General features: G+C 56.0%; 1 protein-coding gene across 4 annotated transcripts; it reads right to left on the bottom strand.

The window, feature by feature from the left end:
• Positions 1–2,358: 2,358 nt before the first annotated feature.
• CCNQ (cyclin Q) lies at positions 2,359–22,499 on the bottom strand. 4 transcript variants are annotated; one of them, XM_047716086.1, is made up of 6 exons: positions 13,260–13,396; positions 12,302–12,544; positions 10,505–10,688; positions 8,847–8,979; positions 6,391–6,618; positions 2,359–2,905 (listed from the first exon to the last, which is right to left on the bottom strand). In XM_047716086.1, exons 3-6 carry the CDS (start codon positions 10,672–10,674, stop codon positions 2,816–2,818), a joined length of 621 nt encoding a protein of 206 aa, XP_047572042.1. In that variant the 5' UTR covers positions 10,675–10,688; positions 12,302–12,544; positions 13,260–13,396; the 3' UTR covers positions 2,359–2,815. The 4 variants fall into 4 exon arrangements, with proteins under 4 accessions (XP_047572042.1, XP_047572043.1, XP_047572040.1 ...); XM_047716087.1 differs by lacking the exons at positions 12,302–12,544; positions 13,260–13,396 and adding an exon at positions 22,351–22,499; XM_047716084.1 differs by lacking the exon at positions 12,302–12,544 and having other exon boundaries at positions 13,260–13,509.
• Positions 22,500–24,550: the final 2,051 nt, after the last annotated feature.

Genomic DNA, 24,550 nt, shown 5'->3' with positions numbered 1-24,550 from the left:
CGCCACTCCTCCTGCCACCACCGGCCCGCCGCCTCCTCCCTCCGCACGGGTCACCGCTGCATCTTAGAAGGACACCAGTCATCTCGGATCCAGACCCAGCCTACCCCCATAGGATCTCACCTCATACTGACAATAGCTACAGAGAACCTATTCTCAAACAAGGACCCATCCCCACGTTCCAGGAGTTGGGACATAGACACATCCTTTTAGGGACACCATTCACTCAACCGTGGCTGGAAAGGGAGAGACCAGCCAAGTTCCTCATAGAACCCGGATTGCCCCCTCCTTCCACCCGTTTATCACTTTACAGTAATTAAGATGTGCTCTGGACTAAGAAGCTCCTGGAAGCTTTGGGTTTTAGGAAATCTCATCACCATCCCTCACTGCTGACCAGCGCCTTTCCTCCATCTCCCTCCCGATGATGATGACGCAGAAGGGGGAGCTCCCAGCCCCAGCTGCATCAGGGAAACAGAGACAACCCCCACGGGGTAAGTGCTGACAGGACAGGCCCGGAGGCCAGCATGCGAGGCCTGCAAGTCCCACCAAGCAGCACGACAGGCACAAGGGTGGATTAAGGGATTTTAAAATAGCAATCAGAAAAAAATAAAATAAAAAATGAAACGAGTGATCAGCAATCCCAGTCTGGGATCATTTGGTCCAACCTGCTCTATATACTAAGTGGGAAACTGAGTCCCATAGAAAGAAAAGAAGGGGCCTGCTATGCAGTCATCATAAAAGGAAACCCAGAGCTACGGGAATCTCCAGAGCCTGCCCCGGAACCCCAGACCAGAGCCTCCGGAGCCACTCTTTCCCGGTTCGGAAACAGGGCCCTCAAGCCGGGGCGGGGATGTTCACCAAATCCCCAGAGAGCTTTAGCCAGCCATCTTCCCTTCTTTCTGGTAAGTCCTGGGACAGGGGTGGGGAGCAAACAGACGGAAACAAGCGCATCTGGAGAGAACTCTCCAGAGGGTTCTCCCATACCCTCCACCCAGCCCTCCCACCAGGGCAGGGCGCTCTGCTTTCTGAGAGCTGAGCAAATGACCTCACATCAAGTGTGTGGGGGCAGGCTGCCTCTCTGGAGCTCAACCTTAAGAGAGCCGAAGAAATGGAAGCTTCTATAAGAACCTGTGATCTGGTCATGGGAGAGAATACAGAGAATCCAAAAGTGAAACATCTGTTACCCAATTCCATTCAGACCAGCAACAGGCACTGGCCAAGGGCAGCGCCAGGTCAGGGTGGGACGGGCGAGGCTGGGGTCCAGAGGGCGATGCAGGGGCCCAGCCTGTGGGGAGGAAGTGCACGAGGCAGAAAAGGTCCTCTTTAAATAGCGGAAGACAGGGGCGCCTGGGTGGCTCAGTGGGTTAAGCCGCTGCCTTCGGCTCAGGTCATGATCTCGGGGTCCTGGGATCGAGTCCCGCGTCGGGCTCTCTGCTCAGCAGGGAGCCTGCTTCCCTCTCTCTCTCTCTCTGCCTGACTCTCTATTTGTGATTTCTCTCTGTCAAATAAAAATAAATAAATAAAATAAAAATAAAAAAATAAAATAAAATAAAAAATAAAAAAATAGCGGAAGACAGAAAGGAGCAGTGAGAGCAAGAGCTAACTCCTCGCCACCCGCTCCGCACTCAGAGCCCCGGCTCCGAGCACCAGCCTTGTCCTCAAAGAGCTCCCGGTTGCGCTGGGCGGACAGATATGGAAAGGACACAGTAGAAGAGTGGACATTTACTCCGATCTCTCATCCTGAAGACAAAGAAGACGGTTGCTAAGCAAACTCAAGCAAGCCAGGCCGCCTGACTTGTGACCAGTGTGGGACACCTCCGTGTGTCTCCTCCACTAGAGACGAGCATTCGGCGGCAGCCGGATGGACCCCAGCATTCTGGCCAGCTCCCACAACAACCTAGGCTGCTCTGTTTCTCTAACGCACCCAAAAGCAGGTCTTCTGGAAGAACTGCCCTTTGAGTGGGTCAGGAGTGTGTCGTGGCCAAGGTTCTCCAGGCTCTCCGTCCAGACTCCCTGGCTTCACACTTAAGAAAAAACTGTCAAGTACTTTCTAGTTACATTTTGGTCAGATCTGGGTTTGGGGAACCCAAGTGATGCTCCCCAGTCCCTCTCTCCAAAACTGATGCTCGCTCACTGAATGGGACGGGCGCCAAGTTCTGCAGATGTCCCAGTGGAGGAGGGAGGACATGGGGACTCCTTCGGGAACACCACCAGGATGTGAGCACACACTCAGACACCAGGGCCTCAGAAAGCAGTGGAGGCACAAGGGGCAATTCCATCCAGGGAGAGCACTTCTGGGGAAACCGAGGCTGGAGAGCCCCCAGAGCAGCCTGGGCCACAGAGCAAAGACAGGGCGTCTCCGATGATTTGTATCATCTTTTATTATACAAAATAAAATTCCATCTGTGTTGCACATTCATACTTCCTATAAATCTGGCTTTAAAAAATCCCCAAGGGTACAGTCAGTCTCGTCTGTTCTTTGATTTTGCTTCCAATGACGTCACACCTCAACTGCAGTCAGCGTCCTCTCAAAGGACAGAAGCAGACATGGATGCCTGGGGGGGCCCTTCCCCTGGTGCACCCCGACCTGCCCGCAGGAGGCACAGTGCCCATCACTGTCTGGACCACAGCTGCCGGGGACAGTCAGCATGAGAATCAGAGTGGCAGCAGGTTATCGCCTTCACCAGCCCGTCTCCAGCAGCACAAAACCAGTCCTCCCAGCTGGTCTTCTGGGGACCAGCCGTCACAGCGACGTGGTGATGCCGTCCCCAGGCAGCCGAGCATCCCGGGCTTCTTGGGGCAGGCCTGGACCAGGGCCTTAGGGGATCTCTGTGTCCATGGTATAAATCTGAATGAGATCAGACACAATGTTATCAATGATTGGCTTGGTAAGGTCGTCACTAAACACCTAGAAAGGAGAAGGAAAACAGGTTCCGATTAGACTCCCTCTGTGAGAGACAAGGTACCCGCCACTAATCGCCAAACTGCACTGTACAGGGGATGGCACAGAGGCTTGGCGATCAGAGAGGACGGCAGCTCTCTGCAAAGCCTGTCCACTTCCAGCCTTGCTGACCACAAAGCAGAGACCACTCCAGATGGAAAAGGCCTCGGGGATCATCTGCCCAGACAGGACAGGGGGCTGGTGACAGAGCTGGGCCAGGGGTTCATTTCCAAAAGTAAACAGGCTAAACTACTGAACAGCACTCCACCCCGGGCTGGCCCTGGAGCACACCTGCACCTGTTCCACAGCCTAGACCAGCCAGGCTCCTGACTGTGCTGCAGAGCTTATAAAATCATCAGGTGAACCCCTAGGGGCCCAAACCAAGAGGGGTGTGCAGCTCAGGGTGAACGCCACATGTTCCCAAGGAAGTTTTGGTCCCTGCCCAGCCCCGGGGAAAGGATCTCTGGCCCCCAGGATGTCCTGCCCCATGAGAGGGTCTCAGTCCCCCCAGGGGCGGAGCTGGACCACACCTCTTAGCTTCACCTCCGGGGAGGGGGCAGGGGGCAGAGATGAGCATCCGAGGTCAGCCCCACGGGAGCTCCAGGCCCATGGGACTGACCCCGATCTCAAGTCCCCTGACAGCACCGCTCAGGGAGGCCTCCCTGGTGGCGGGGCCCGGGGCAGGCTGTCACCCCAGGCTGCGGGAGAAACGGCCCAGCCCACGCCCCCGCCTGGTCTGTCCCGGCCCCCCGCCCTACGCTCCTTGCATCCTTGCCGATTCCGAACTGTGTGCTTCCACTGTCACTGACCACAACGGCCGTGACCAGGAGCCGCTGTACGGCTCTTCTGAGTTCTGCGAGCCCTCCTAGTGAAGCATCGAGCCTGCGGGTGCTCTCGGGGGCCCCTGATGACATGGGAAATAAAAAGCACAACAAGGAGATCTCGGTTAGATGCTGTGGCCTCCTGGGCCCAGGGGTTGCTGCCTGGGGAACCAAGGTACCAGTAGGGTCAAGACCTTGGGTCAAGCCAGGGCAAAAACTAGATGGGAGCCCACCCCCTCCACAGCCACCAAAGAAATCCGGGGCCCTCCATAAGCTACTGCCACAGGTAGGGAACTGTGGCCCGAAAATCCCAAACCCTGGCCGTGAAGATCGGCCCTCCCACCCCAGACTCTAGGTGGAAAATCAATGCTTCCAAAATACAGGCTTGGGCTTGCTTGCCAAGGTTCACTCCTTGTGTGTTCCTGGGGACCTCAAGCCAAGAAAAGATTTAAAAAGTAGTCCCAGGCCAAAAGGTGGAAGCAATCTGAGAGGCCACCCTGGAGGAATGCACAGTCACAACGTGGCCCATCCGTACCACGGAACAGTGCTCAGCCTCCATAAGGACAGACATCTGACCCCCGCTCCAGAGTCAGTACTTCGTCCACCCGGAGGCCCCACACAGCTTGGCACAAAGGCCTGCCCCTCTCACCCTCGAGTACCCGCAGGCTTCTGGTGAGACGCACTCACGCTCTCCTCCCAAGGCTCCTGACCAGCATGGCAAAGCCCCAGCCCCCGGGGGACAAGGGACGACAACAGAGAGGCGGTTGCTGCAGGGAGTGGCGAGCAAGGAGGAGAGCGAACAAGGAGGAAAAGTATTTCCCAACTCAGACATCAGCATCCAGGGCCAGATGGGCGGGCAGGCGTTTGTGGGGGGGGCGGTGAGGGAGGCATCATCCAGAGCCATTTCTCGTAAGGCAACTGGTCCTTGCACATCACAAGCCCAAAAGGCCCCCCAATTCTGGATGCTCCTGGTGCATATGGCCCAGAGCCAGGCGGAAAAGGTGAAGAGCTGAGTGGAAACGAGTTTCCCCCCACCCCTTCCCAGTCTTAACAATCACTTGTAAGCCGGTGCTGCCCAGAAAGCAGGTCTGCGGTGGCTGCCTCCCAGCACCTCCCCTGCTGAGGGCAGGGAGTGGGAGGCAGAGGCGGTGAGGGGGTGACCAGGGTCGCTCAGGAGCAGGGGAAAGGAAAGGAGAGCAGAAAGGCAGACACACAGAGGAGAGCCAGACAATGGGAAAGAGGGATGAAATCGCAGATCCAAGCAGCCAAGATGGCAGGGGCTGCCATGCCCACCACACACCCCTGGAGAGCAGGGCCGGGAAGTGGCAGCCCCTTCTGCCACCACCCATAGAGCCGGAACACTATGGTCACACGATCTGGAAGTCCCCAAGAAACCCCAGCACAGAGCACTACTTTCTGTCTACGCAGACCCCTTTCAACCCCATGCTGTCAGAGCACGTGTGTCTCACCTGAGATCAGGGCCACAGACGTGTCTGCTCGAAGACACACAAGCACCTACTATGTGCCAGGTCTAGGCACCGGGCCTAGGGCGGCTGATAAAGCAGACAAAATCCCTGACCTCCCGGTGCTTGCTACCTTGGGTAGCTGCAGGGGTTGGACAGACAGTGAAGGATAAGAGAACGAACAGCGGGAGGAGCCGGGTCTCCGCAGAGGGCCTGCCGGGGGAGGAATGCCGGGAAAGGAGGGCCACCATGGGAGCCACGAGCTGCAGGAAGGGCGGGGGTGCCAGGAGCAGACCCAGGAGGGCCCCCTCTCTTCAGGAAACAGAGGACACCTTTTAGAAGACTTCTGGCCACTGGTGGTTGGCCAGGGAGGGAGGGCGCCCAAGGAGGAGAAACCCTCAGGGACTGCGGGCAGCGCTCACAGAGACCCTCCTCCAGGGCCAGGCCGGACTACGAGGTGTTACACGAAAGGAAGAGCAAACTAGACTCAGGTCTAGCACGGGGAAGGGAAAACCAGAAATGGTCTCAAAATTCCACTGTGAGAAACTGGGGCCTCCTCAGGGAAGCTCGAGGGCAGCCCTTCCCCCAGACTCGTGCTCTACCAACCGTGCTGTGGGAGGCCGGCCCATCTCGTGACCTTCAGCCTCGTCGTCTGCCATCTAGCCATCCACCCGCCAATCCATCTTTTATCATCCATCTGTCTGTCCGCCCCTCTATCCTTCTGTCAGCTACCGGTCCATCTATCTATCGTCTATCTGCCTGTCCATGATGAACCCATCTTTTCAGAGGATCCCCTATACTTCTTCCGATGTGAATCCAAGTTTACGAAACCTCAGATCTGTGGCAAGCTCCCACTCAATTCAACAGCCGGGGCTGACCCCCACCCTGGGACACTCGGTAAGGTCTGGAGACATCTCTGATGGTCACGACTGGGGCGTCTACCGGGCAGCACAGGATGGTGTCGCCATGGAAAACGATCCAGCCCCAGACGTCCATGGTGCCAAGGGGGAGAGCCCCTGCCTTAGACAATCATGACGGGGTGTGTTCAAGCATCAGTATTGCTAAGCAGCCCGTATCTTCCTTCCTGGACAGTGCCTACAAAGAAACATGGACGAGTCCTCAGGCGAAGGAAAGGGGGACACACCAGCAGACTGAGCAGTCACCTCACCTGCCACCATGGCTTCTCGGCCTCGGCCTCGGCGGGCACCTCCACCCCATAGGCCTGCAGGGCCAGGTGGAGCACTGCCACGGCTATGTGCTGAGCCCGGAACCGGAGGCACAGCCCCCCGTGGTAGCTGTCCCGCAGCAGGGCCCAGGCAGTGATGGAAATGGGGGTCCGCTGCCAGCTGTAACGGTTCAGCCAGTTCTTGAGGGAAATCAGGTAGTGGAGCAGGTACTGCAAAGACACACCAGTCAGCCAATGGGCCTTTGGGGCTCCAGCCCCCAGGACACCTGACTCCTTGCTGAGAGGCACTGTGCCCCCACCCCACCGCCCACCAGCCACTCTGCCCCTAAGCTGTCTCAATAGGAATAAAACACAAACCAGATCAAGTCATCTCTCTGTTCAAGCCCTCCAACAGCTCCCTGGGTCCCTTAGAAAAAAGCCCCAGTGCCTTCCACTGGCCTCCAAGCCCTGTGCCGCCCCACCTTCCCACCACGTTTAAACAGGCTGAGCTTGCTAACCCCTCCGGCCTTGGCATTCGTGGCTCCCTCTGCCTGAAATGGTCTCTCCCTCCGGGCCCGGGCCCGGGTGCCCACCCACGCTCAACTCCTGGCCCAGCTCCTGGAACTTGCACGAGCCTCTCTCGATGGCCACCCCTACCACAGTCCCTCTCCGTCACCTGGCCCTGCTCTAGCCGCCGTCAGAAACCATTCTGCTGTCAAGTAAATAAATAAAATCTTTTAAAAAAGGGGGGGGGGTGCCTGGGTGGCTCAGTGGGTTAAAGCCTCTGCCTTCGGCTCAGGTCATGATCCCAGGGTCCTGGGATCGAGCCCCGCATCAGGCTCTCTGCTCAGCGGGAAGCCTGCTTCCTCCTCTCTCTCTCTGTGCCTGCCTCTCTGCCTACTTGTGATCTCTCTGTCAAGTAAATAAATAAAATCTTTAAAAAAAAAAAAAGAAAGAAACCATTCTGCGTATCCCCTTGCCCAACTCAACGTAAGCTCCGGAAATAGCGTCCTCATCTTCCAAACAGAATGCGGCGCCCGTGTGCCCAGCCTCAGGCCAGGGGCTGCCAAGGGACAGGACGCCCGCTTTCCGGACTAAGACTGGCGACCATGCTTTCCGGGAGTGCTGGGCTGCAGACTCAGAACGGCTTTTCAGCTCAGCTATCTGTCCCCGCTCTGGGAAGACAGCCGCTTTGCTGAACCGCCCGACCCACGAACACACTGACGAGCCCACTGCACAGGCCTGAACACACACGCATGCGACCCCCGCCTGCCAGGAAGGGGGGCTCATCGGCTCCCGGAGACCCCGTCCCGACCTGACGTGAACAGAAGGGCGCTAGGCTCGGGCAACGCTGAGCCCCACTCCCCCACCCGACAGCCCCCTTGGCAGGTGCTGTTCCTCCCCAGACCCTGAGCCCAGCCGGCTCCTGCCTTCCCCTGCATTAGGCGACCGACCGGAAACACGACTATTTTAAATCTCTACCAGGGGTTTCCGGGATTAGAAAGGCCGTCTAGAAGGCCGGGGTGAGACTGTAAGGAGCCGTGGTGATGGGAGTTGCTCTGTAGTTCAGCTGTGGCCACGGATATATGCAGGGGCATATGGAATGAAATTGTGCAGATGACCACCCAGCCACCCCGAGAGTCCCCAGCAGGGCAGTGGGGTTGCCCCAGTGCCGACACCCCTGCCGGCACATTGGAGTTCTGCGAAATGTTTCCACTCGGGGAGGCTGCACAGAGTGTCCATCTCGGGCAGGATCTCTGCACTCTTCCCTCCGACTGCACATCTACAATCACCTCAGTGCAAGTCTCAATTCAAAACAAAATGAAATCCTATTCCCAATCCATGTCCCAACCCCCTTGTCCCAACCCCCACATCCTGCCCTGCAGGCCACCCTTCCAAGCTGCCCACATGGGGGCCTGGAGCCCCCAAAGTGTCACATCCAAGTGCTCCGAGGGTCTCACATATCCCTTCTGCTGCCGTCAGAACCCGTTCTACTGGGGCTTCCGCGCTCCTAGCGGTTAAAAGTGCGCCCACCTAACTCTGTGACTCTGTGACTCAGCTCTTCTCATGGGTCTCGAAGCACAGCTGGGCGGCATGTGAGCTCTGAGGCAGAGGAGCGGCTCTTGGGGACAGGAACCCTGGGGCATCACGAAAGCAGCCCCGCTTCCCTGTGGCTAGCTGAGCACACGATCTGTGTGGGGCTGCAGAGTCACACGGGTCCCAGCTCACAGCCTCAGCCAAGTGGGCCGAAAGGCAGAAGCTGAAATGAGAGCCGCCGGAGGAAACCCGGGCCACGTGACCAGTCACGGCGCACAGGCAGGAGCCCCGGTGTCCGGCTGCAACTCTGCTCTTCCTCTCACGGCCCACATGTTTGGGAGCGTTCGGTGGGGGCCGTCTCGGGATAAGGAACGAAAAGGCTCACGCCTCTAGAAAAGGTTGCCACTCCCCCCAGCAGGTACCTTGTGCGGGTGCTGGAAGGAGACTTGGAAACGCAGGACCCTCAGCATGAGGAGCTCGCACTGCACTATGCTGTCCCGAAGAGCCCAGAAGCGGGAGTCCAGCTCCAGCGGCTCGCCGCCCGGGTGAAAGTACCTGCGCGGAGAGACAGCGGCATTCGCGGCGGCTGGGGAGGTGCCCCCAGGGAGACCCCCAAGTCCCCTGGCGTCCAGACCCAAACCCCAGGGTTCTGCCATGGATGGGGCCGGTTCTACTGACGGGTTTAGAAGTCACTCTTCATCTACAGGCCTACGACAGAGGACAAAAACAGGAACAGCCAGCTCCTCGTTTCGGCCCTCATGGGCTGTCCCGTAGCACTCAGCAACATGCCCAGCGTAAAGACGAGCTCTTTGCGGCTGCTCCAGGAGAACCGAAGCTCCAACACCCTGAACTGATCGTGCTTCCCATCACAGTCAGCTGGGATCAGAGACGGGGTTTATCGCCCAGGATGGCAACGCCCAGGACTCCTACTCTGGGCCCAAGGAAGGTCCTAAAACATGTCATGGGGTCGCTATACACAGAAGAATAAATGTAGTTCAGCTTTATGTTCCCAGACTGTCTTTCCTTTGTTCCAGATCCTTCTGTCCTTATTTACGCCATATATATCCACAACACTTCCACCTACGCATGATCACCAAGATGTAAGAGAACAGGATTCACACTCAAGTGATCAAAATTCTCTGCCAATGACTCAGCCTTCCTAGTTTCTCGATCCTTCTGCAACTTCACCATAGAACCCCACCCAGGTGCTCCTGTCTAATTAGCGGTCCAGACAATTTCCCCTCTACCAGCACCCCCTGCCAGGGACCTGGCAATTACAGGTGGACTCCTGCGGCTCTCCCTTGGTTCCCTCTCCAGTTTTTCTCTTAGGCTTTCATGGTACACTATGAACCTGTCATGCTTAGGGGGCAGGGAGTGCTCTTTCTGTTACCTGTTGATTAAAAGAGAAGCAGCACAAAACTGTTTTCTTTCCTAATGATTAGTTTCTAGAAAGGTTACGCCATACTGCTAGTCAGTAACTTTCCACAAACTGCTGGGCCCCCTGGGTCTCAGTGCAGCCTGGCCGGACCCCCATATCTTTCCCCAATAGGAACACAGCTGCTTGGACCCACGGGGGCTGCCCACAGAGCACCATGCCCACACCAGGCAAGAGATGCCTGTTAGCGATTCTGACTTGGTTTCCCACACCATTTTAATAAAATAATTGCCCAACTGGGTCCACACCCTCCCCTGCCTGGGAAGGTCCTGCGGGTCCCACAGAACACAACTGGTTCCATCCATCCTGCCTAAAACTCCAGACGAATCTTGACACATCTCTCCAAGCTCCCTATGTTCTAGCCATGCTCCCCTCCCCAGGACCCCAGCTCCCCTACACTCTTTCGGGCCTTTGAGACATCCCTTAACCCAGCCCCGGCTTCTCGTCCACTCACCCCATTTGTGACACAGGAACGCGCCTGCCTTTGCTGCCGTGCTTCTCGCCCTGGCTCAGGACCACCCTGGCCTTCCTTCTGAGCTTGACCGCTGTCACTGGAGGTCGGGGCTCAGCGGCACCCTTCTCTGCCCTCCCACTTGGGTGAACACCAGTGAGTCCTCCCAAAGGGCCTGGCCTGGAAGCTATTACCTGTTGGACACATTGATGATGTCCCGAGTGCGCAGGTGCTGTTCCTCCACTTTGCCAGCCAAATAAAGGGAAGACATGGCGACCAAGTAGGGGTCGTAGGTGTCCAGGTTGATCTCGCAGAAGAACTTATGGTAAATGGTACAAGCAGTGGCGATGGGAATGGACTGCATCCCTAGCTTGACTCCTACCAAGAGAAAGCAGGCGGGAGAGCTCAGGCCAGGCTCACCCTCTGCCGGAGCAGGGCTGCAGCTGCCGAGTGGGGCCCTGAGGGCGTACAGCCCTGCTCAGACAGGACCCGGAGCCCGGCTGGCCGCGGCTGCTGGGTCTTGCACTGGGTCCTCTATCTGAGAGGTTTCAAGCCAGGCCTCTCCGATTCTACGGGGCTGACAAGCCGCTGGGGTTCATGCTCCAATGCAGGTCCCCTCCAGCAGCACTGCGGACCCCACACTTCTGTCAAGCCCTCCCGGTCACACCTGGAATGTCAGCCTCTGCACAACATTCTGGAAAGGACCACACACTGTTGTGTGTCTGTTTCTGCCTCAGAAACCATTTAACCAGAGGTCACCCTCACTCCCACAGCTCACGGAACAAAAATCCTGCCAAGATGACAGCAGGGGAAAAAGGCCTCTGAGCATCGAACAGACACCACAGAGTCCCAGGGTTACAACTAAAGATTATACTCGGCCCCAGTTTCCTTGCCTGCAGGGTGACTGCCAAAGGCAACTGCAGGCAGAGCAGGAAAAAAGCAAAACCTACAGCCCCCGCAGGTACCAGGGAAGAAGAGCGACACACAGAAAAGGGAACGGTTCAAAAACCAGAACCCGTGGTGGTTTGATTTAACCGTTTAACCCCACGCCCAGCCCACCCCATCTCAGCTCTGGATGGCTCCCAAGGAAATCACTGCACTGGGGTAACAGAACCCATATAAATTCACAGTGACCAGGGATAACAAGAGAAGGTTAAATGACATCCAACAGACTGAAAGAAGGTGGGGGGCAACCAACAGTCATTAAGATTACAGTCAATAGGGGCGCCTGGGTGGCTCAGTGGGTTAAAGCCTCTGCCGTCAGCTCAGGTCATGATCCCAGGGTCCTGGGATCGAGCCCCACATTGGGCTCTCTGCTCAGCAAGGAGCCTGCTTCCTCTCTCTCTTCTGCCTACTTGCGATCTCTGTCTGTCAAATAAATAAATAAAATCTTTAAAAAAAAAAAGATTGCAGTCAATATCCTCTCCCCATGGTGCCTTAGTTCCCTGGGGCTACTGCAGTGAATTACCACAAATGACACGTACTGTTTCTCTTACAGTCCTCATGGTCAGAAGTCTGAAATGAGTCCTGGGGGGCTAAATTCAAGGTGTGGGCAGGGTGGGGGTCGGTTCCTTCTGGAGCCTCCAGGGGAGAATGCTTCTTTGCCCTTCCCAGCTTCCAGGCATCCTGCAGTCTTTGGCTTGTGGCCCCTGCCCCCCTTGTCAAAGTCAGGGGGAGCATCTTCTAATTCTGCTTCCCTCATTCCACGGCCTTCCACGGCCTTCCACTCTGCCAGTCACTCCTACCTCTAAGGATGTGACAGGTGAGATTATCCTGGGCCCAGTGAATAATCTAGGGTAGTTTCCCCATATCGAGATGCTAATCCCAGCTGCAAAATCTCCTTTGCTGCATGGAGTACAGTCAGAGGGTCACAGGGTCACAGGTTCGGGGGATTAGGATGGGGCCATCTTTGGAGGACCCATGTTTGGCCTCACACAGAGAGCAGGGGCATATGCAACACATTTTATAAAGAAGTCCTTGGAGAGTGGTACCTGGAAGAGCTTTTAGCACGTCAAGGTTTAAACTTCAGTTACATAGGCAGTTCCTACACGAGACTCTTCAGTCCCGAGACGTCAGATACGGAGCCATAGCTGCACATGACCCTCCAAGCCCTGTTTCATGTAGCAAGTCCTCAAAGGGCAGCACGCTGCCCTGGTTTACATGGACCCTCCAAGCGGATGCATGGCAGCCTGTGGGAGGCCACCGCCATCCTTCTTCGGACCTCGTGCAACTTCCTGGAAATTAAATGTACACATCCCTGGGCTTAATGGTCCTGCATCATTTCCCCCAGACGGCCGACTTGGACTTGAAAGCCGACTCGCCCAAAGCCCGCTGGCACAGACTGTGCACAAAGTAACAAAGATCAAAAGTAACCGGCCGCCCCCGAGCAGATACTATTGCCAGAGAGAGATACAGTGTTTCCACGGGATCCGATTCGCCTCATTGTCTCGCCTTGGAAGCAGGGGCACCCAACACCTCCGTGAACACAGCCTGGAAAGGGTTTTCAGAACCCGAGAGGCACCCGGCCTGGGTCCTCGCTGGGACGGGACCTCGCCGACGGGGCCCGTCATGAGTCTCACCAACGGCGGCCCCCGAAAGGCTCCGCGAGACCAAGGGCGCGGGGAGACAGATGTGCCTGAAGGCGCGGGGGGGGGGGGGGCAGCAAGCCCGGGGCGCTGGGATTCGACCACCTTGTCGCTCGCGCCAGTCCCTGTCCACGTCCTCTCCTTGGGCCCGCGCGCCCGTCCGCGAGGTGGTAGTGACCGTGTGTGTCCTCCTCGCAGCTCAAAGCCTAGCACACAGGGCGCGGCGGGAAGCAGGGGCCTGCACCCCTGAGCCGGCCCTCTCCCCGCCCCCACCCCGTCCAGCCGCGCCCGCTGCCCGTCCTGCGCGTCCCCTGCTCCGGGAAGGGGGTTCCCGCAAGGCCGGGCCTCTCCCCAGCGCGGTTACCTGCCTCCATGATGAACCTCGTCACTCGGAAGTGCACCCTTGCCTCGGGTGCCGGCCGCCCCTCGGCACCCCGCGCCGTGCACCCCCCTCCGCAACTGTCCAGGCCAACGGCCTCCATGAGGCCCGCGGCCCGGGACCCCCCGCCAGAAGGAAAAGGGGCCCCAGCGCGCGGCCACCGGCTCCGGGGGTCCTCGCGGCGGGCGCGGCCAGCCGCCCCGCCCCGCCGCCCCGCCGCCCCGCCGGCCCGCCCCTGCCCGCGCCGCCCCGCCTCCCAGCTCCCTGCCCCGGGTTGGCGGGCGGCGGCGGGGGAAATGACTCCGCGGCTCCGCGCAGGCGCCGGCGCCGGCGCAGACGCGGACTGGGCCGGGCGGCGGCTGGCTGGCGGCCGACCTGCCCCCGAACGGCGCGCGCCTCGCCCTTGAGAACCGCCGGCCGGTCCCTGGGGGGCTTACGCCCGGGCCCGAGAGCCGCCGGCCCGGTACCCCGCGGCCGGAACTGGCTGGGCTGCGTCGCTAGGGCGCAGCGAGGTCACGGGCACCCCCGGGCATCTTAGCGGCAAGTCCCTGCGGTCCCACTCGGGCGTCGCTCCAGGCTGGTGGCCCAGCGTGCTTTGGGACTGGGACGGCCGGTGGGGACTGCCAGCCCCCGGGGCGAGGGGCGCTTGCCTGTGACTGGTCTTCGACTCCCAGCGGGAGAAATCCTCAGTGCCCGCGTTCGCATCTGCCGCGTCTGCAGACAGGTGGACGAGCCCCGGAGGACATGTGCGAAGAGCGAGTGTGTTGTGGGGTCCTGCCTCTGGGATTTTCCTCTGCATCCCTTGGTGATCTGGCTTCTGCTCACCTTCCCAGGCTGACGCACACTAGGAGCTTAAATGAATGAATGTTGTTGAATATCCAGCTCACGATGCCATCGGACCCTGCGTCCGTGTGCCTTCCACAAGCAGGGTATCCCACGTCAGGCATTAGGGATATAGAGCACCAGAGGGACTCCCAAACTAATGACCCAGTCATCCGGGTCATTCCGGTATCATCGGATGGTTGCTATGATTTGAGAGAGCTTCGAAGTTTGAGAGGAAGAGGCACTGCTCCCAAGCTCTTCCGCCAAGGGGACTGGCCCCCAGTGAGGGTCATGATGGCTCTACCTCCTGACCCACCCAGGACTGCCTTGTCTCCTTCCTCCACTCCCCCATCTCTCTCCCAACTCAACTCCCCCCAAGTCTTTTTCTCCACGCCAGCCATGGTGGCTGGCTTCCTGTGCCCACTGTAACAAAATGACCATGAAGCGAGGGACTGAAAACAACAGGAACTCATCCTCCCACAGCTCTGGATGCCGGAAGTCTAACATCCAAGTGTCTGCAGGGCCACTCTCTCTCTGCAGGGGACAATGCTTCCTTGCCTGTTCCAGCTGCTGGTGGCCCCAAGTGTTCCTCGGCTCGTGGCCATGTCACTGCAGGCCTCTGCTGTCACATGGCCTTCTCTTCTGTGTGTCTCTGTGTCTCCCCTCTTACTTGTCTCTGCATTTAGAGCCAATGAGGAAATCCAGGGTGATCTCAGCTTGCACCCTTCACTTGATCACATCTGCAAAGACTCTTCACCGATCCCAGCTTCCAGGGATCACAACCTAGGGGGCCACCGTCTGGCCCGGAACACCAGCCGCCAGCCAGAGCGAGCCTCCTAAAATGTAAGCCTGACGGGCTCTGCCCTGCCTCCCATCTCCCAGAACCCCTTACACTCAGGAGAAGGCTGAGGCCTTAGCCTAACATGCCAGTTCTCAGGGAGTCACCCTGTCAACTGACCAGCCTCAGATCTCACCACTCTGCCACTCATGGCAACACCCTTGTGCAACTCCCTGGAAGTTATAACCTCCCGCCTAAGGGTCTTCACACAAGCTCTGCCCAGTGAAGGGATTCCTGCCCCAAACCCCTCTCCCCGACTCCCTGTCTGAGGCAAGGCCCAGGCCCTCTGGGCTGAGTACCTGTGCGTGTGTGGGTGCATGCGTGTGCGCGCACACGCGTGCTTGCCCACATGTACCCATGTGCATATGTATGGAGGGACTCGGGGCCCCGAGGCCCCTGTGCTAACACCTGTCATGCCTTGAGCACTCTGTCACTGCTGTCCCCCAGCTGAGGCTGAAACCCAGACCACCCAGAGCACCAGCACACGCACACCCCTCCCCACACTCACATGCAAATGTACACACACATCGGGCAATCCCCGCACCACACGCACACACGTCCACACGCCCAAGTCGTCTCATTCACTCTTCCCTCCGGGCCCTGGCCCAGTGGCCTGCCTGTCACCTCTCTGCCCCCTGTGTTTGCGGGTTAAACAGCACAGCTTGAATTCCTCCTCCCCGCCCTGGGCCTTTTGTGGTGTGAAGAATCTGGGCTCAGCAAGTAACAGGCGCCCATGAACGTGAGTCAAGGGAATGACTCAATGAACACATTAATTTTTAAAAACCCTGGGTCACAGGGCACCCTCCCGGCAAGCAGCCTGGACAAGGTGGTTGACAAATGAATAATTCACTAGCCACCAGTGGGAGCCAGCAAACCTCTAGGCAGGGCTTCCTCTCCCACCATCAAGCTACACCCACTGCATGGGCCCTCCCTTCCTGTCACCCCTCCCAAAGGTGGCATCCCCCCGCCCCCCCTCACCGCCCCCACCATCCCCTGACCTTGCCCCGGGGATTATCTCCAGGCCCTGTATGGAGAAGATGATCAATACAGGAGGGGCGGACAATTCTATGGGAAGGGGATTCTATGGTATTTGCCAAGGCCGCCTTATCTAACCTTTATTGTGCGCCTCCCACTGAGTACAGCCCGGCCTCCTCCTCACCTAATGAGCGAGGGAGCGAGCCGGGGCTCAGGCCGAGGCTCAAAGGATGAAGCAGAGAATGGGGAGGGGCCTTTGGGTACAGAGGCCGGACCACTGGAAAGCCTGACTGGTCTTCAAGGACAGGGGAGGATTTCCAAAGTGCTCACCCTGCCCACCTCCTCCCCAGTGGCCTTCGCCCTAGGGTGGTCATGAGGAGCCCCTTCATCCAAGTCCAGTCCTGTTGTGTGTCCTCGGAACCTTCTTGCAACCTGAGAACCTCACTCCACTGTCACCCCTTCTTCCCCACCTCTCCCCAGCTCTCCACAAACACCTTCTGGGCCTCCGAACTCTCCCCACTGGCTGTCCCAACCACCTCCCCATTTCTGCTGCCCTCTGCCCTCCCACCCTTCTGGACTATGCAAGCTCTGAAGCCACATATGTCCTGAACTCCACAGCCTGCTGCCTGCCCCGCCCTTGCCCCCCCCCCCCCGCGCCCGGCCCCCGCTGGGTGAGACTGTCCCCCTCCCACACCACCCTCATCTTAGCCCACTCGGGCTACTAGAGCAAAATACCACAGGCTAGGTGATGGATAGACAACAGACATCTCTTTCTCAAATGTCAGGAGGCTGGAAATCCAAGATCAGAGTGTCAGCATGGGTGGGCTCTGGTGAGAACCCTCCCCCGGTTTGCAGAAAGTGAAGTTCTCACTGTGCCTCCCACGGTGGAACGGGCACACTAGCTCTCCGGGGTCTCTTTGATAAGGGTACAGGTTCCATTCCTGAGGCTCCGCCCTCAGGACCCGATCAGGTGGCCCCAGCCCAGAGCATCAGGGTCACACCTTGTGAGCTCAGAGGAGGGGCGCGTTCAGACCCCGGCGCCCACCAAGGTCACGTGCTGCTTCCAAGCTGCCTCCATCCAGCAGCACCGGTTGCTCCTTGTTTTAAATTCTCAGTGCTGACAGCTTTGAAGCCTCACCCTCCCTGTCCACTTGTGCCCCACATCTGGGCAAGCTCCGGAGAAAGCTGGAGTGCTCCCTTCCTTGGCACCAGAGGGGAGTTCAAACCGCACGCAGGAGCCCTCACCCCTGCCCTAGCACAAGCCATGACACAGAACCCCGCCAGTCTCCTCGCTGTGCCCTCCCAAGTCATTTTCTGGCCAGGCTGGGGACTTGCCCCACTATCCCCAGAAAGCCTCAGCGCATGAGTAAGGAATCTTTCTGTAACCTCTTGGCCGGGGCGGTGCCCTCTTGGCCAAACCAAATTTGGGGTGGGAGGTCAATCCTGTTTCTGAAGAGTGACCACGACACGCTCCTTCCTGCCCCAAACACCTTCCTCTGGAGGATCCCTCACCCCCACTCTCCTGGCCCCCTGCCTCCTTCCCTCATTGACAGAGCGCCTGCATGAGCGGGGCTCGGGCCTGGTGCTGGGATGAAGCAGACAGGGTTTCCCTTCTGGAGCCTTGCCCTCCTCCCCCACCCCACATGCTCCAGACAAAGCAACCTTTGTGAAACCAAAGCCTGATTGGGGCCCTGCCTTCTCCGAGCCTGCCAGAGCCACACTACCTGGACAGGGCTCTGTTTACCGGGCGGGCCAGGGCTCAGTCTTATTAATGAAGGTGGGAGTTGCCGGACCAGTGGAGACACTGTAGGGATTATAGCTTTTGGTTAATCTACTACTACCTGAGATGTTTTCCTTTTTCAAAGTTTTGAGTAAAAACAGGCTCAGTAAAGAGAAAGATTGAGCAAGCTCTGAACACCCCCGGGGGCTTGCGTGTGACCAAGGCAGACCTCTGCAATGTTGAAAGTCCGCACAAGGGTTTGAAAACCCGCCCGGCGCTAGATATGCATGGACAAGCGCTACAAATCCAGAGACAGAATGTAGACCCATGGGTGCCAGGGGCTGGCTGTGGGGCTGGGCGAGTGATGGAAGTGGCTGCTCAAAGGGAAGTGATCAGAATGTTCTGGAACTGGATTGTGGTGAGAGTTGCACAACTCTGTGAACATATTAAAAACCATTGCACTAGACAGTTTCAATGGGTGGGTTTTATGGTGTGTGAATTATATCTCAATAAAGCTGCAATAAAAAAAAAAGGTCATGGACAATTGTGCCATCAAGGACAAAACCCCCCATGGCAAGAAGGGATTTTCATAAAGAAGAGCCAGAAGACTGGCCAGCAAAGAGAGTCAGGGGGCAAAGCAGCACTGGTGGAGGGACCACGAGCCGTTTACGTAGCCGGGGAGTTCTTCAGAGCGCTAAGGCTCCACGTGGACGAGTGAACTCACAAACCCATGGAGCAGAAGCTGAGAAGCCAGCGGGACAGCAACAGCGGGACAGCTGCAGCGAGGCTGGCAGCACTGTGCTAGAGAAAGGCCCAGGCAGCCTGGGTCGCGAGAAGACAGGGAGAACGCCCCAGCTGTGTAAATAGCTCGGTGGGGAAAGCTTGAGCAGAGTGCTGGAGATGCGGGACACCCAGTCTAGGGGTGCAGGTGGAGAGCCCCGCTCTAATTCTGCACACCGGAGGCCCTCCCGCCAGACTGGAGGTTGATGGGGACATCCTGACCCACGTCCATCTCATGGGTGGCCTCCCTGACCCGTGGGCCACTTGAAGACAGAAGCAGGGACTAAAGTGATGGGGCCACAAGCCCGGGGATTCCTGGGGCCACCAGAAGCTAGGAGACGGAGAAGGATCCTCTCCTAGAGCCTCCGGAGGGAGGCCAGCCCTGCAGATACCTTGATTTCAGATGTCTGGCCTCCAGAAGCATGAGAGAAGAGATAGCTGTTATTTAAGCCACACAGTTTGTGGTCATTTGTTAATGGCAGCCACAGGAACCTCATAAGTGGGGGGGTGTCAGGGAGCAGGTGGTTGAGACTGTCCCCTGATGTCTGCTAATAAATTCGAGACTGTGGAAAACAGGGAGGCCGGAGCTGCTGCCCATGCACGGGCCACTCATAACCCTGTGGAAGGGAAGAAGGCCTGGGGAGGCATAATTCATCCCAGGGCACGGAGAAATAAAACAAAAGGAAAGAATGCAGATGAAGAAATCCAATCTGAGAAGGTCGGGTGGCTTCTCAAGGTCACCCCGCGCAGGGCTGTCCTTCCAAATGTGGGGCTTTTAGCTCCTGGCACAGCACTTTCTTCATTATCCCAAATGCCCCTCACCAAGGTTGGAAAGTGAAGTCCTCACCAGTTTTGTTGTCTGTGCCAGCCCCTCCTGCCTGCGTACTGTGTCATCAGACCCCATACCTCTCGAACTCTAGCCCTCTTGCTGTTTCCCCAGACCCTCTCGGGGTTACTGCGCACAGAGCCTTTCCTGCGGCTGGGATCACCGAGGCTTGTGGCCAGAACCACCCCCTTCCTCACTCCCCACTCCCCTATCTTTGGCCATGGGACCAGCACGACCCAGACTTTCAACCATGTGCCCACCATCATTTGACCAACTCAGTCTCCAGGTTCAAAGTCCAGAGGGAGACTCTGATTGGATGAGTCTAGTTAATGAACACTCGCTCTGAAACAGGAAGCCACCTTTGGTCCCCTGGGGGCAGTCCAGTGTATGTCCTGGTTCCTGTGGAGGGGCCTGTGTGAAGCGAGTCAGTCCAGGAGCCCAGGGACATCCATTTGGCAGGACCGCTCCACGAGCTCCACGAGCCCCTGAGTCCTTTGCTTCGTGCACCCCTTCCTTAAACCTAGAAGAGGACTCAGCGAAGGACGAGTGGAGTCAGTCAGAGATCTTGAGTCTGCTGCGTGTTTACTGGGCAAGGAAGTCAAGCCCTCAGCTCTCGGCAGGCAGTGGATAGAGAAGGTCTCAATGGCTACATGAAGAAGTAGCTGTGGAAATCCCTTATCTACGGATACAGAGGCAGCTACTAGAAGAGTTACAGTGTTAAGAAAAGGCAACCAAATGATAACAAAAGAGTGTCTGCCATGGAGAGGGGGCGAAAAAATTCTCTATTCACAGATGACACAATCATGTATAAAGAAAAGCCAAAGGAATCCACAAAAAAAAAAAAACCAAAAAAACTGTCAGAGCTAATAAACAAGTTCAGCAAAATTGCAGAATTCTAGACCAATATACAAAAACTGCCTGTATTTCTGTACACTATGAGGGAACAATCCAGAATGAAATTAACAGTTCTATTTATAATGGCATCAAAAAGAAAAAAATACCCAGGAATAAGCATCACAAAAGAAGGGCAAGTCTCTAGGGACGCCTGGGTGGCTCAGTTGGTTAAGCAGCTGCCTTCGGCTCAGGTCATGATCCCAGCGTCCTGGGATCGAGTCCCACATCGGGCTCCTTGCTTGGCGGGGAGCCTGCTTCTCCCTCTGCCTCTGCCTGCCATTCTGTCTGCCTGTGCTCGCTCGCTCTCCTCTCTCTCTCTGACAAATAAATAAAATCTTTAAAAAAAAAAAAAAAAAAAAAAAAAAAAGAAGGGCAAGTCTTATACAACCATATACTATTGAAAGACATTAAAGATCTGTGTAAATAAAAACACATCTCTTATTTATGGATCAAAAGACCTATTGTTACAATGACAATACTTTCCAAACTGATCTACAAGTTCCACACTATCCCTATCAAAATTCCAGCTGGCTTTTTCTTTCTTTTCTTTTTTTTTTTTTTTTTTTGGAGAAATTGACAAGCCAATCCTAAAATTCATATGGGAATTCAAGGGACCCAGAATAGCTAGGACAATCTTCAAAAAGAACAAAGTGGGAGGACTCACACTTCCTGATTTTAAAACTTACCACAAAGCTACAGGAATCAAGACTGTGCAATACTGGCACGAAGACAGACACACAGATCAATGGAATAGAATTGAGAGCCCAGAAATAAACCCATACTGCTATGGCCAACTGAGTTTCAACAAGACTGGCAAGATAGCTACATGCAAATGAATGAAGTTGGACCACCCCCACCCCCCGCACCCCACACCATATACAAAAATTAACTCAAAATGGATCGTAAACCTAAATGTAAGAGTTCAAACTTTTTGGAAGCTCTGGTGGCTCAGTCATTAAGCGTGTGCCTTCGGCTCAGGTCCTGATCCCAGGGGCCTGGGATGGAGTCCCACGTTGGGCTCTTTGCTCAGCAGGGAGCCTGCTTCTGCCTCTGCCTGCTGTTCTCCCTGCTTGTGCTCACTCCCTTGCTTGCTTTCTCTCTGACAAATAAATAAATAAAATCTTTAAAAAAAAAAAAAGAGTTGAAACTATAGAACTCCTTTTAAAAAAAAAAACAACCTAGGCATAAATCTTCATGACCTTGAAAGAGGCAATGGTTTCCTAACTGTGGTACCAATAATACAAGCAACATAATAAAAAATAAATTGGAATACACAGCTCTGTGATGCAAAAGACACCACCGAAAAACGATCCATAAAATGGAGGAACTTATCTGCAAATCATGTAGCCAATAAGTGACTTGTACCTAGAATATATAAAGAAACATTACAACTCAATAAGAAAAACACAAATAACCCGACTAAAAGGGGCAACAGGTCTGAACAGCCACTTCTCTGAAGACCGTCCACCATGTGCCCTGAGTTTACGAAAAAATGCTCAGCATCACTAGACATTAGGGAAATGCAAATCAAAATCACAAGATACTACTTCCTACCCACGAAGGTACCTATAACTAAAAGGACTACTGACAAATAACAACAACAAGAAGAATAACGAATGTCGTCAAGGACATGGAGAAGTTGGCACCTCGCTCATTGCTGGTGGGAATGTAAATGGTGCCGTCACTACAGATAATTTTGGCAGTTCCTCAAAAAGTTAAATACAGAGTTATCATATGGCACAGCAATTTCACTCCTAAGTATACACCCAAGAGAAATGAAAGCATATGGCCACTCAAAATCTTACCCATGAGTGCTTATAGCAGATTTATTCATGACCGCTAAGAAGTGAAAAGAACCCATATGTCCATCAACAGACGCACGGACACACACAGGGTGGTCCCTCCGCATGATGGAGTACTATTCGGTCGTGAAAAAGAGAGAAGCATGAACAGATGCTACAACACAGATGAACTCTGGAAACATTATACTTAGTCAAAGAAGCCAAACACCAAAGGTCGCACACTGTATGATTCCATTTGTCGGAAAGGCCAGAAAAGGCAAATCCATAGAGGCAGAAAGGGGAGTCCTGTCACCACTGGGGGAAGCTGGGGGAAGGGTCCATACAGGGCCCTCTACTGTCTTTGGAACTTCCCGTGACTCTATAATAATTTTGAAACAAAACCAAAACACAACAAAGACGTCAAGTGGACCGGCTTTCATCTAGAGGCTCCCGAAGATTCTCCGTTCAGGTTGTTGGCAGAACCTAGCTCCTTGAGGCCTCTCGGTCTTCTAGCCAGCAACGGTGGCTGGCATTCTTCTCACTATCTTTGACTCTTTCTGACTCCCATCTGGTCTCAGCTGCGAAAGTTCAGCATGTCAGGGTTCCTGTGACGACATTGCACCCAGCCTGTAATCTAGGCTAATATTCTTATATTCGGGTCAGCTGGTTAGTAGCCTTAATTACCCCTACAAAGTCCCCTTGGCCATGCAATGTGACGTAGTCACGGGCATAACATCAGAGGGCAAAGGTCACAAGGGCCAAAACTATGCCTCCCTCAAGTGGATTATTTAAAGCCATTTAGTTGTATGGTGACAGCTGGTAGCTCCCCGTGCTGAACACAGTGTAACGCACAGAGGTGCTGACCCACTGTATTGTACGCAGGAAACTAACGTGTCACGTTGTGTGCCGGCGATACTGAAATTAAAAATAAATAAATAAAATAAAGATTTTCAAAAGAAGTACATGAATGAATGCTATTTGGGATGTGGGCCCCCCAGAATGGGTGAGGAGTCGGATGTTGGGAAGGAGGAAGAGGGACATCAAAGAGTTGTTCCCAGTTTGGGGCAATCCAAGGGGAAAGGTATGGGCAGACAATGAGAGAAAGTGGAGTCACCCAAGAGAGCGGGACAGGAGGAGAATGGCTAGGTAGGATCCAGCTGTGATCCCCTCCTGGGGTGCTTTCCTCACCCTGCGATTTTCCCCTCGCACCCAGCTTCGGAGGGCCAGTCTCCCATCTGTCTCCTTCATCGCCAAAGACCTCCCTCCTAGGTCAAAGCTGGAAGGAATCCCCTTAGAGGCGAGGTGGCAGCCCGCCCCTCCGAGCCCCGTGTGCTGGCTGAAGCCTACCACTAGGGGGCAGAGGAGTCTACACTAAAAGCCACACAACTGGCGAGTGTGCGGGTGTGTGCGGACGCGTGCCCGCGCTCTTGAGCTCCCGCTCCTCGCTGGGTGGAAGGGATTCAACTCAACTCAGTTCACTCTCCCACCACGTCAGAGCTTCCTCCCCGCAGCCAGGTGGCTCAAAGAGTCCCCTCTGCTGATAGCCCCGAGAGCAGTCTCTTAGTACAGAGAGAAGTCGGTGAGGGGGAGCCCAGCGGGCTCCGTCCCACCCCAGTGACCTCCAAAGCACCAATCTTCCCCTTCTCTGCCTGAAGAAGGGATCTAAGTGTGGGTAGAAATTGAGTCTCGTGGCAGCACCAACGGCCTAGAAGGTGGGGCCAGGAGTTGTGTCCCCTTCAGAGAAAGAAGGGGAGCGTGTCACTTATCCAGCCCCCTCGAACTCAGCCCCAGCGGCCTGGATGCCAGCTCTCCAGAATTGAAATTCACAGCAAAATGCAGAACTAGTGAATAACTGGGCTCAGGTCCCAGAAATAGGCTGCCCTTTCTGCGGGGTGACGGGAAGATCCTCCCAGCTTCCCGTTGCCATGGTTTCCACTCTGCTACCAGGCAGCGGCTCAGGGGAAGCCATTTCCTGCAACGGGGATGCGGGAGCAGCTGCCGGTGGCCAAGAGAGCGGGGTGGGGAAAACCCTGGTCCCCGAGATCCCCCCAGACAGAGAGTAAATGTCGGGGCGTCACACACTCCTTGAGCACACCGATCGAGAGGCCTTGAAGAGAGACAGCACGGGAAAAAAAATATAAAAATGTTAAAGTTAACACGCGCTCTGGCAGAATGAGCGCTGGTTTGGGTGGAGGACACGCGTCCTGGGGACAGGGGAGCCCGCGGGCTCTTCAGGCCGGAGAAACATAGCAAGAGGGGAGAGCCCTTAGGTCACCTTTCCCACGGTAGAGTGTCTTGGGGTGCCCAGCCTGCACAGCGCAACAGACTGAGGTCCACCTCTGTTAATGCTCTGACATTTGGAGTCAGGAAATTGCTAGTAGGTCTGAGCCAGAGCCCCCAAGGGCTGCAGCTCCCCCGCTGAGCCAGGCCTGTTTTCCAAGGGCCCAGGCATGTCCACCCCAGGCAGCCTGCCACCCTCCCAGAAGAGCGGACAAAGATCTGAGCCCCTCTGGTCCCCAGACCCACAGGGGGCCCCATGCTGACTCAGGGACCTCTCACCTCTGCCCCAGTTTGTCCTGAAACCACAGCCCCGTGACTTTCTGTCTACACTGAATGTCTCCCCACCCTGCCCACCACTCC

The sequence above is a fragment of the Lutra lutra genome, chromosome X (genome assembly GCF_902655055.1).
Source record: "Lutra lutra chromosome X, mLutLut1.2, whole genome shotgun sequence".
NCBI classification, from domain to species: domain Eukaryota; kingdom Metazoa; phylum Chordata; class Mammalia; order Carnivora; family Mustelidae; genus Lutra; species Lutra lutra.
This window is presented reverse-complemented; position numbering and strand designations above follow the sequence as displayed.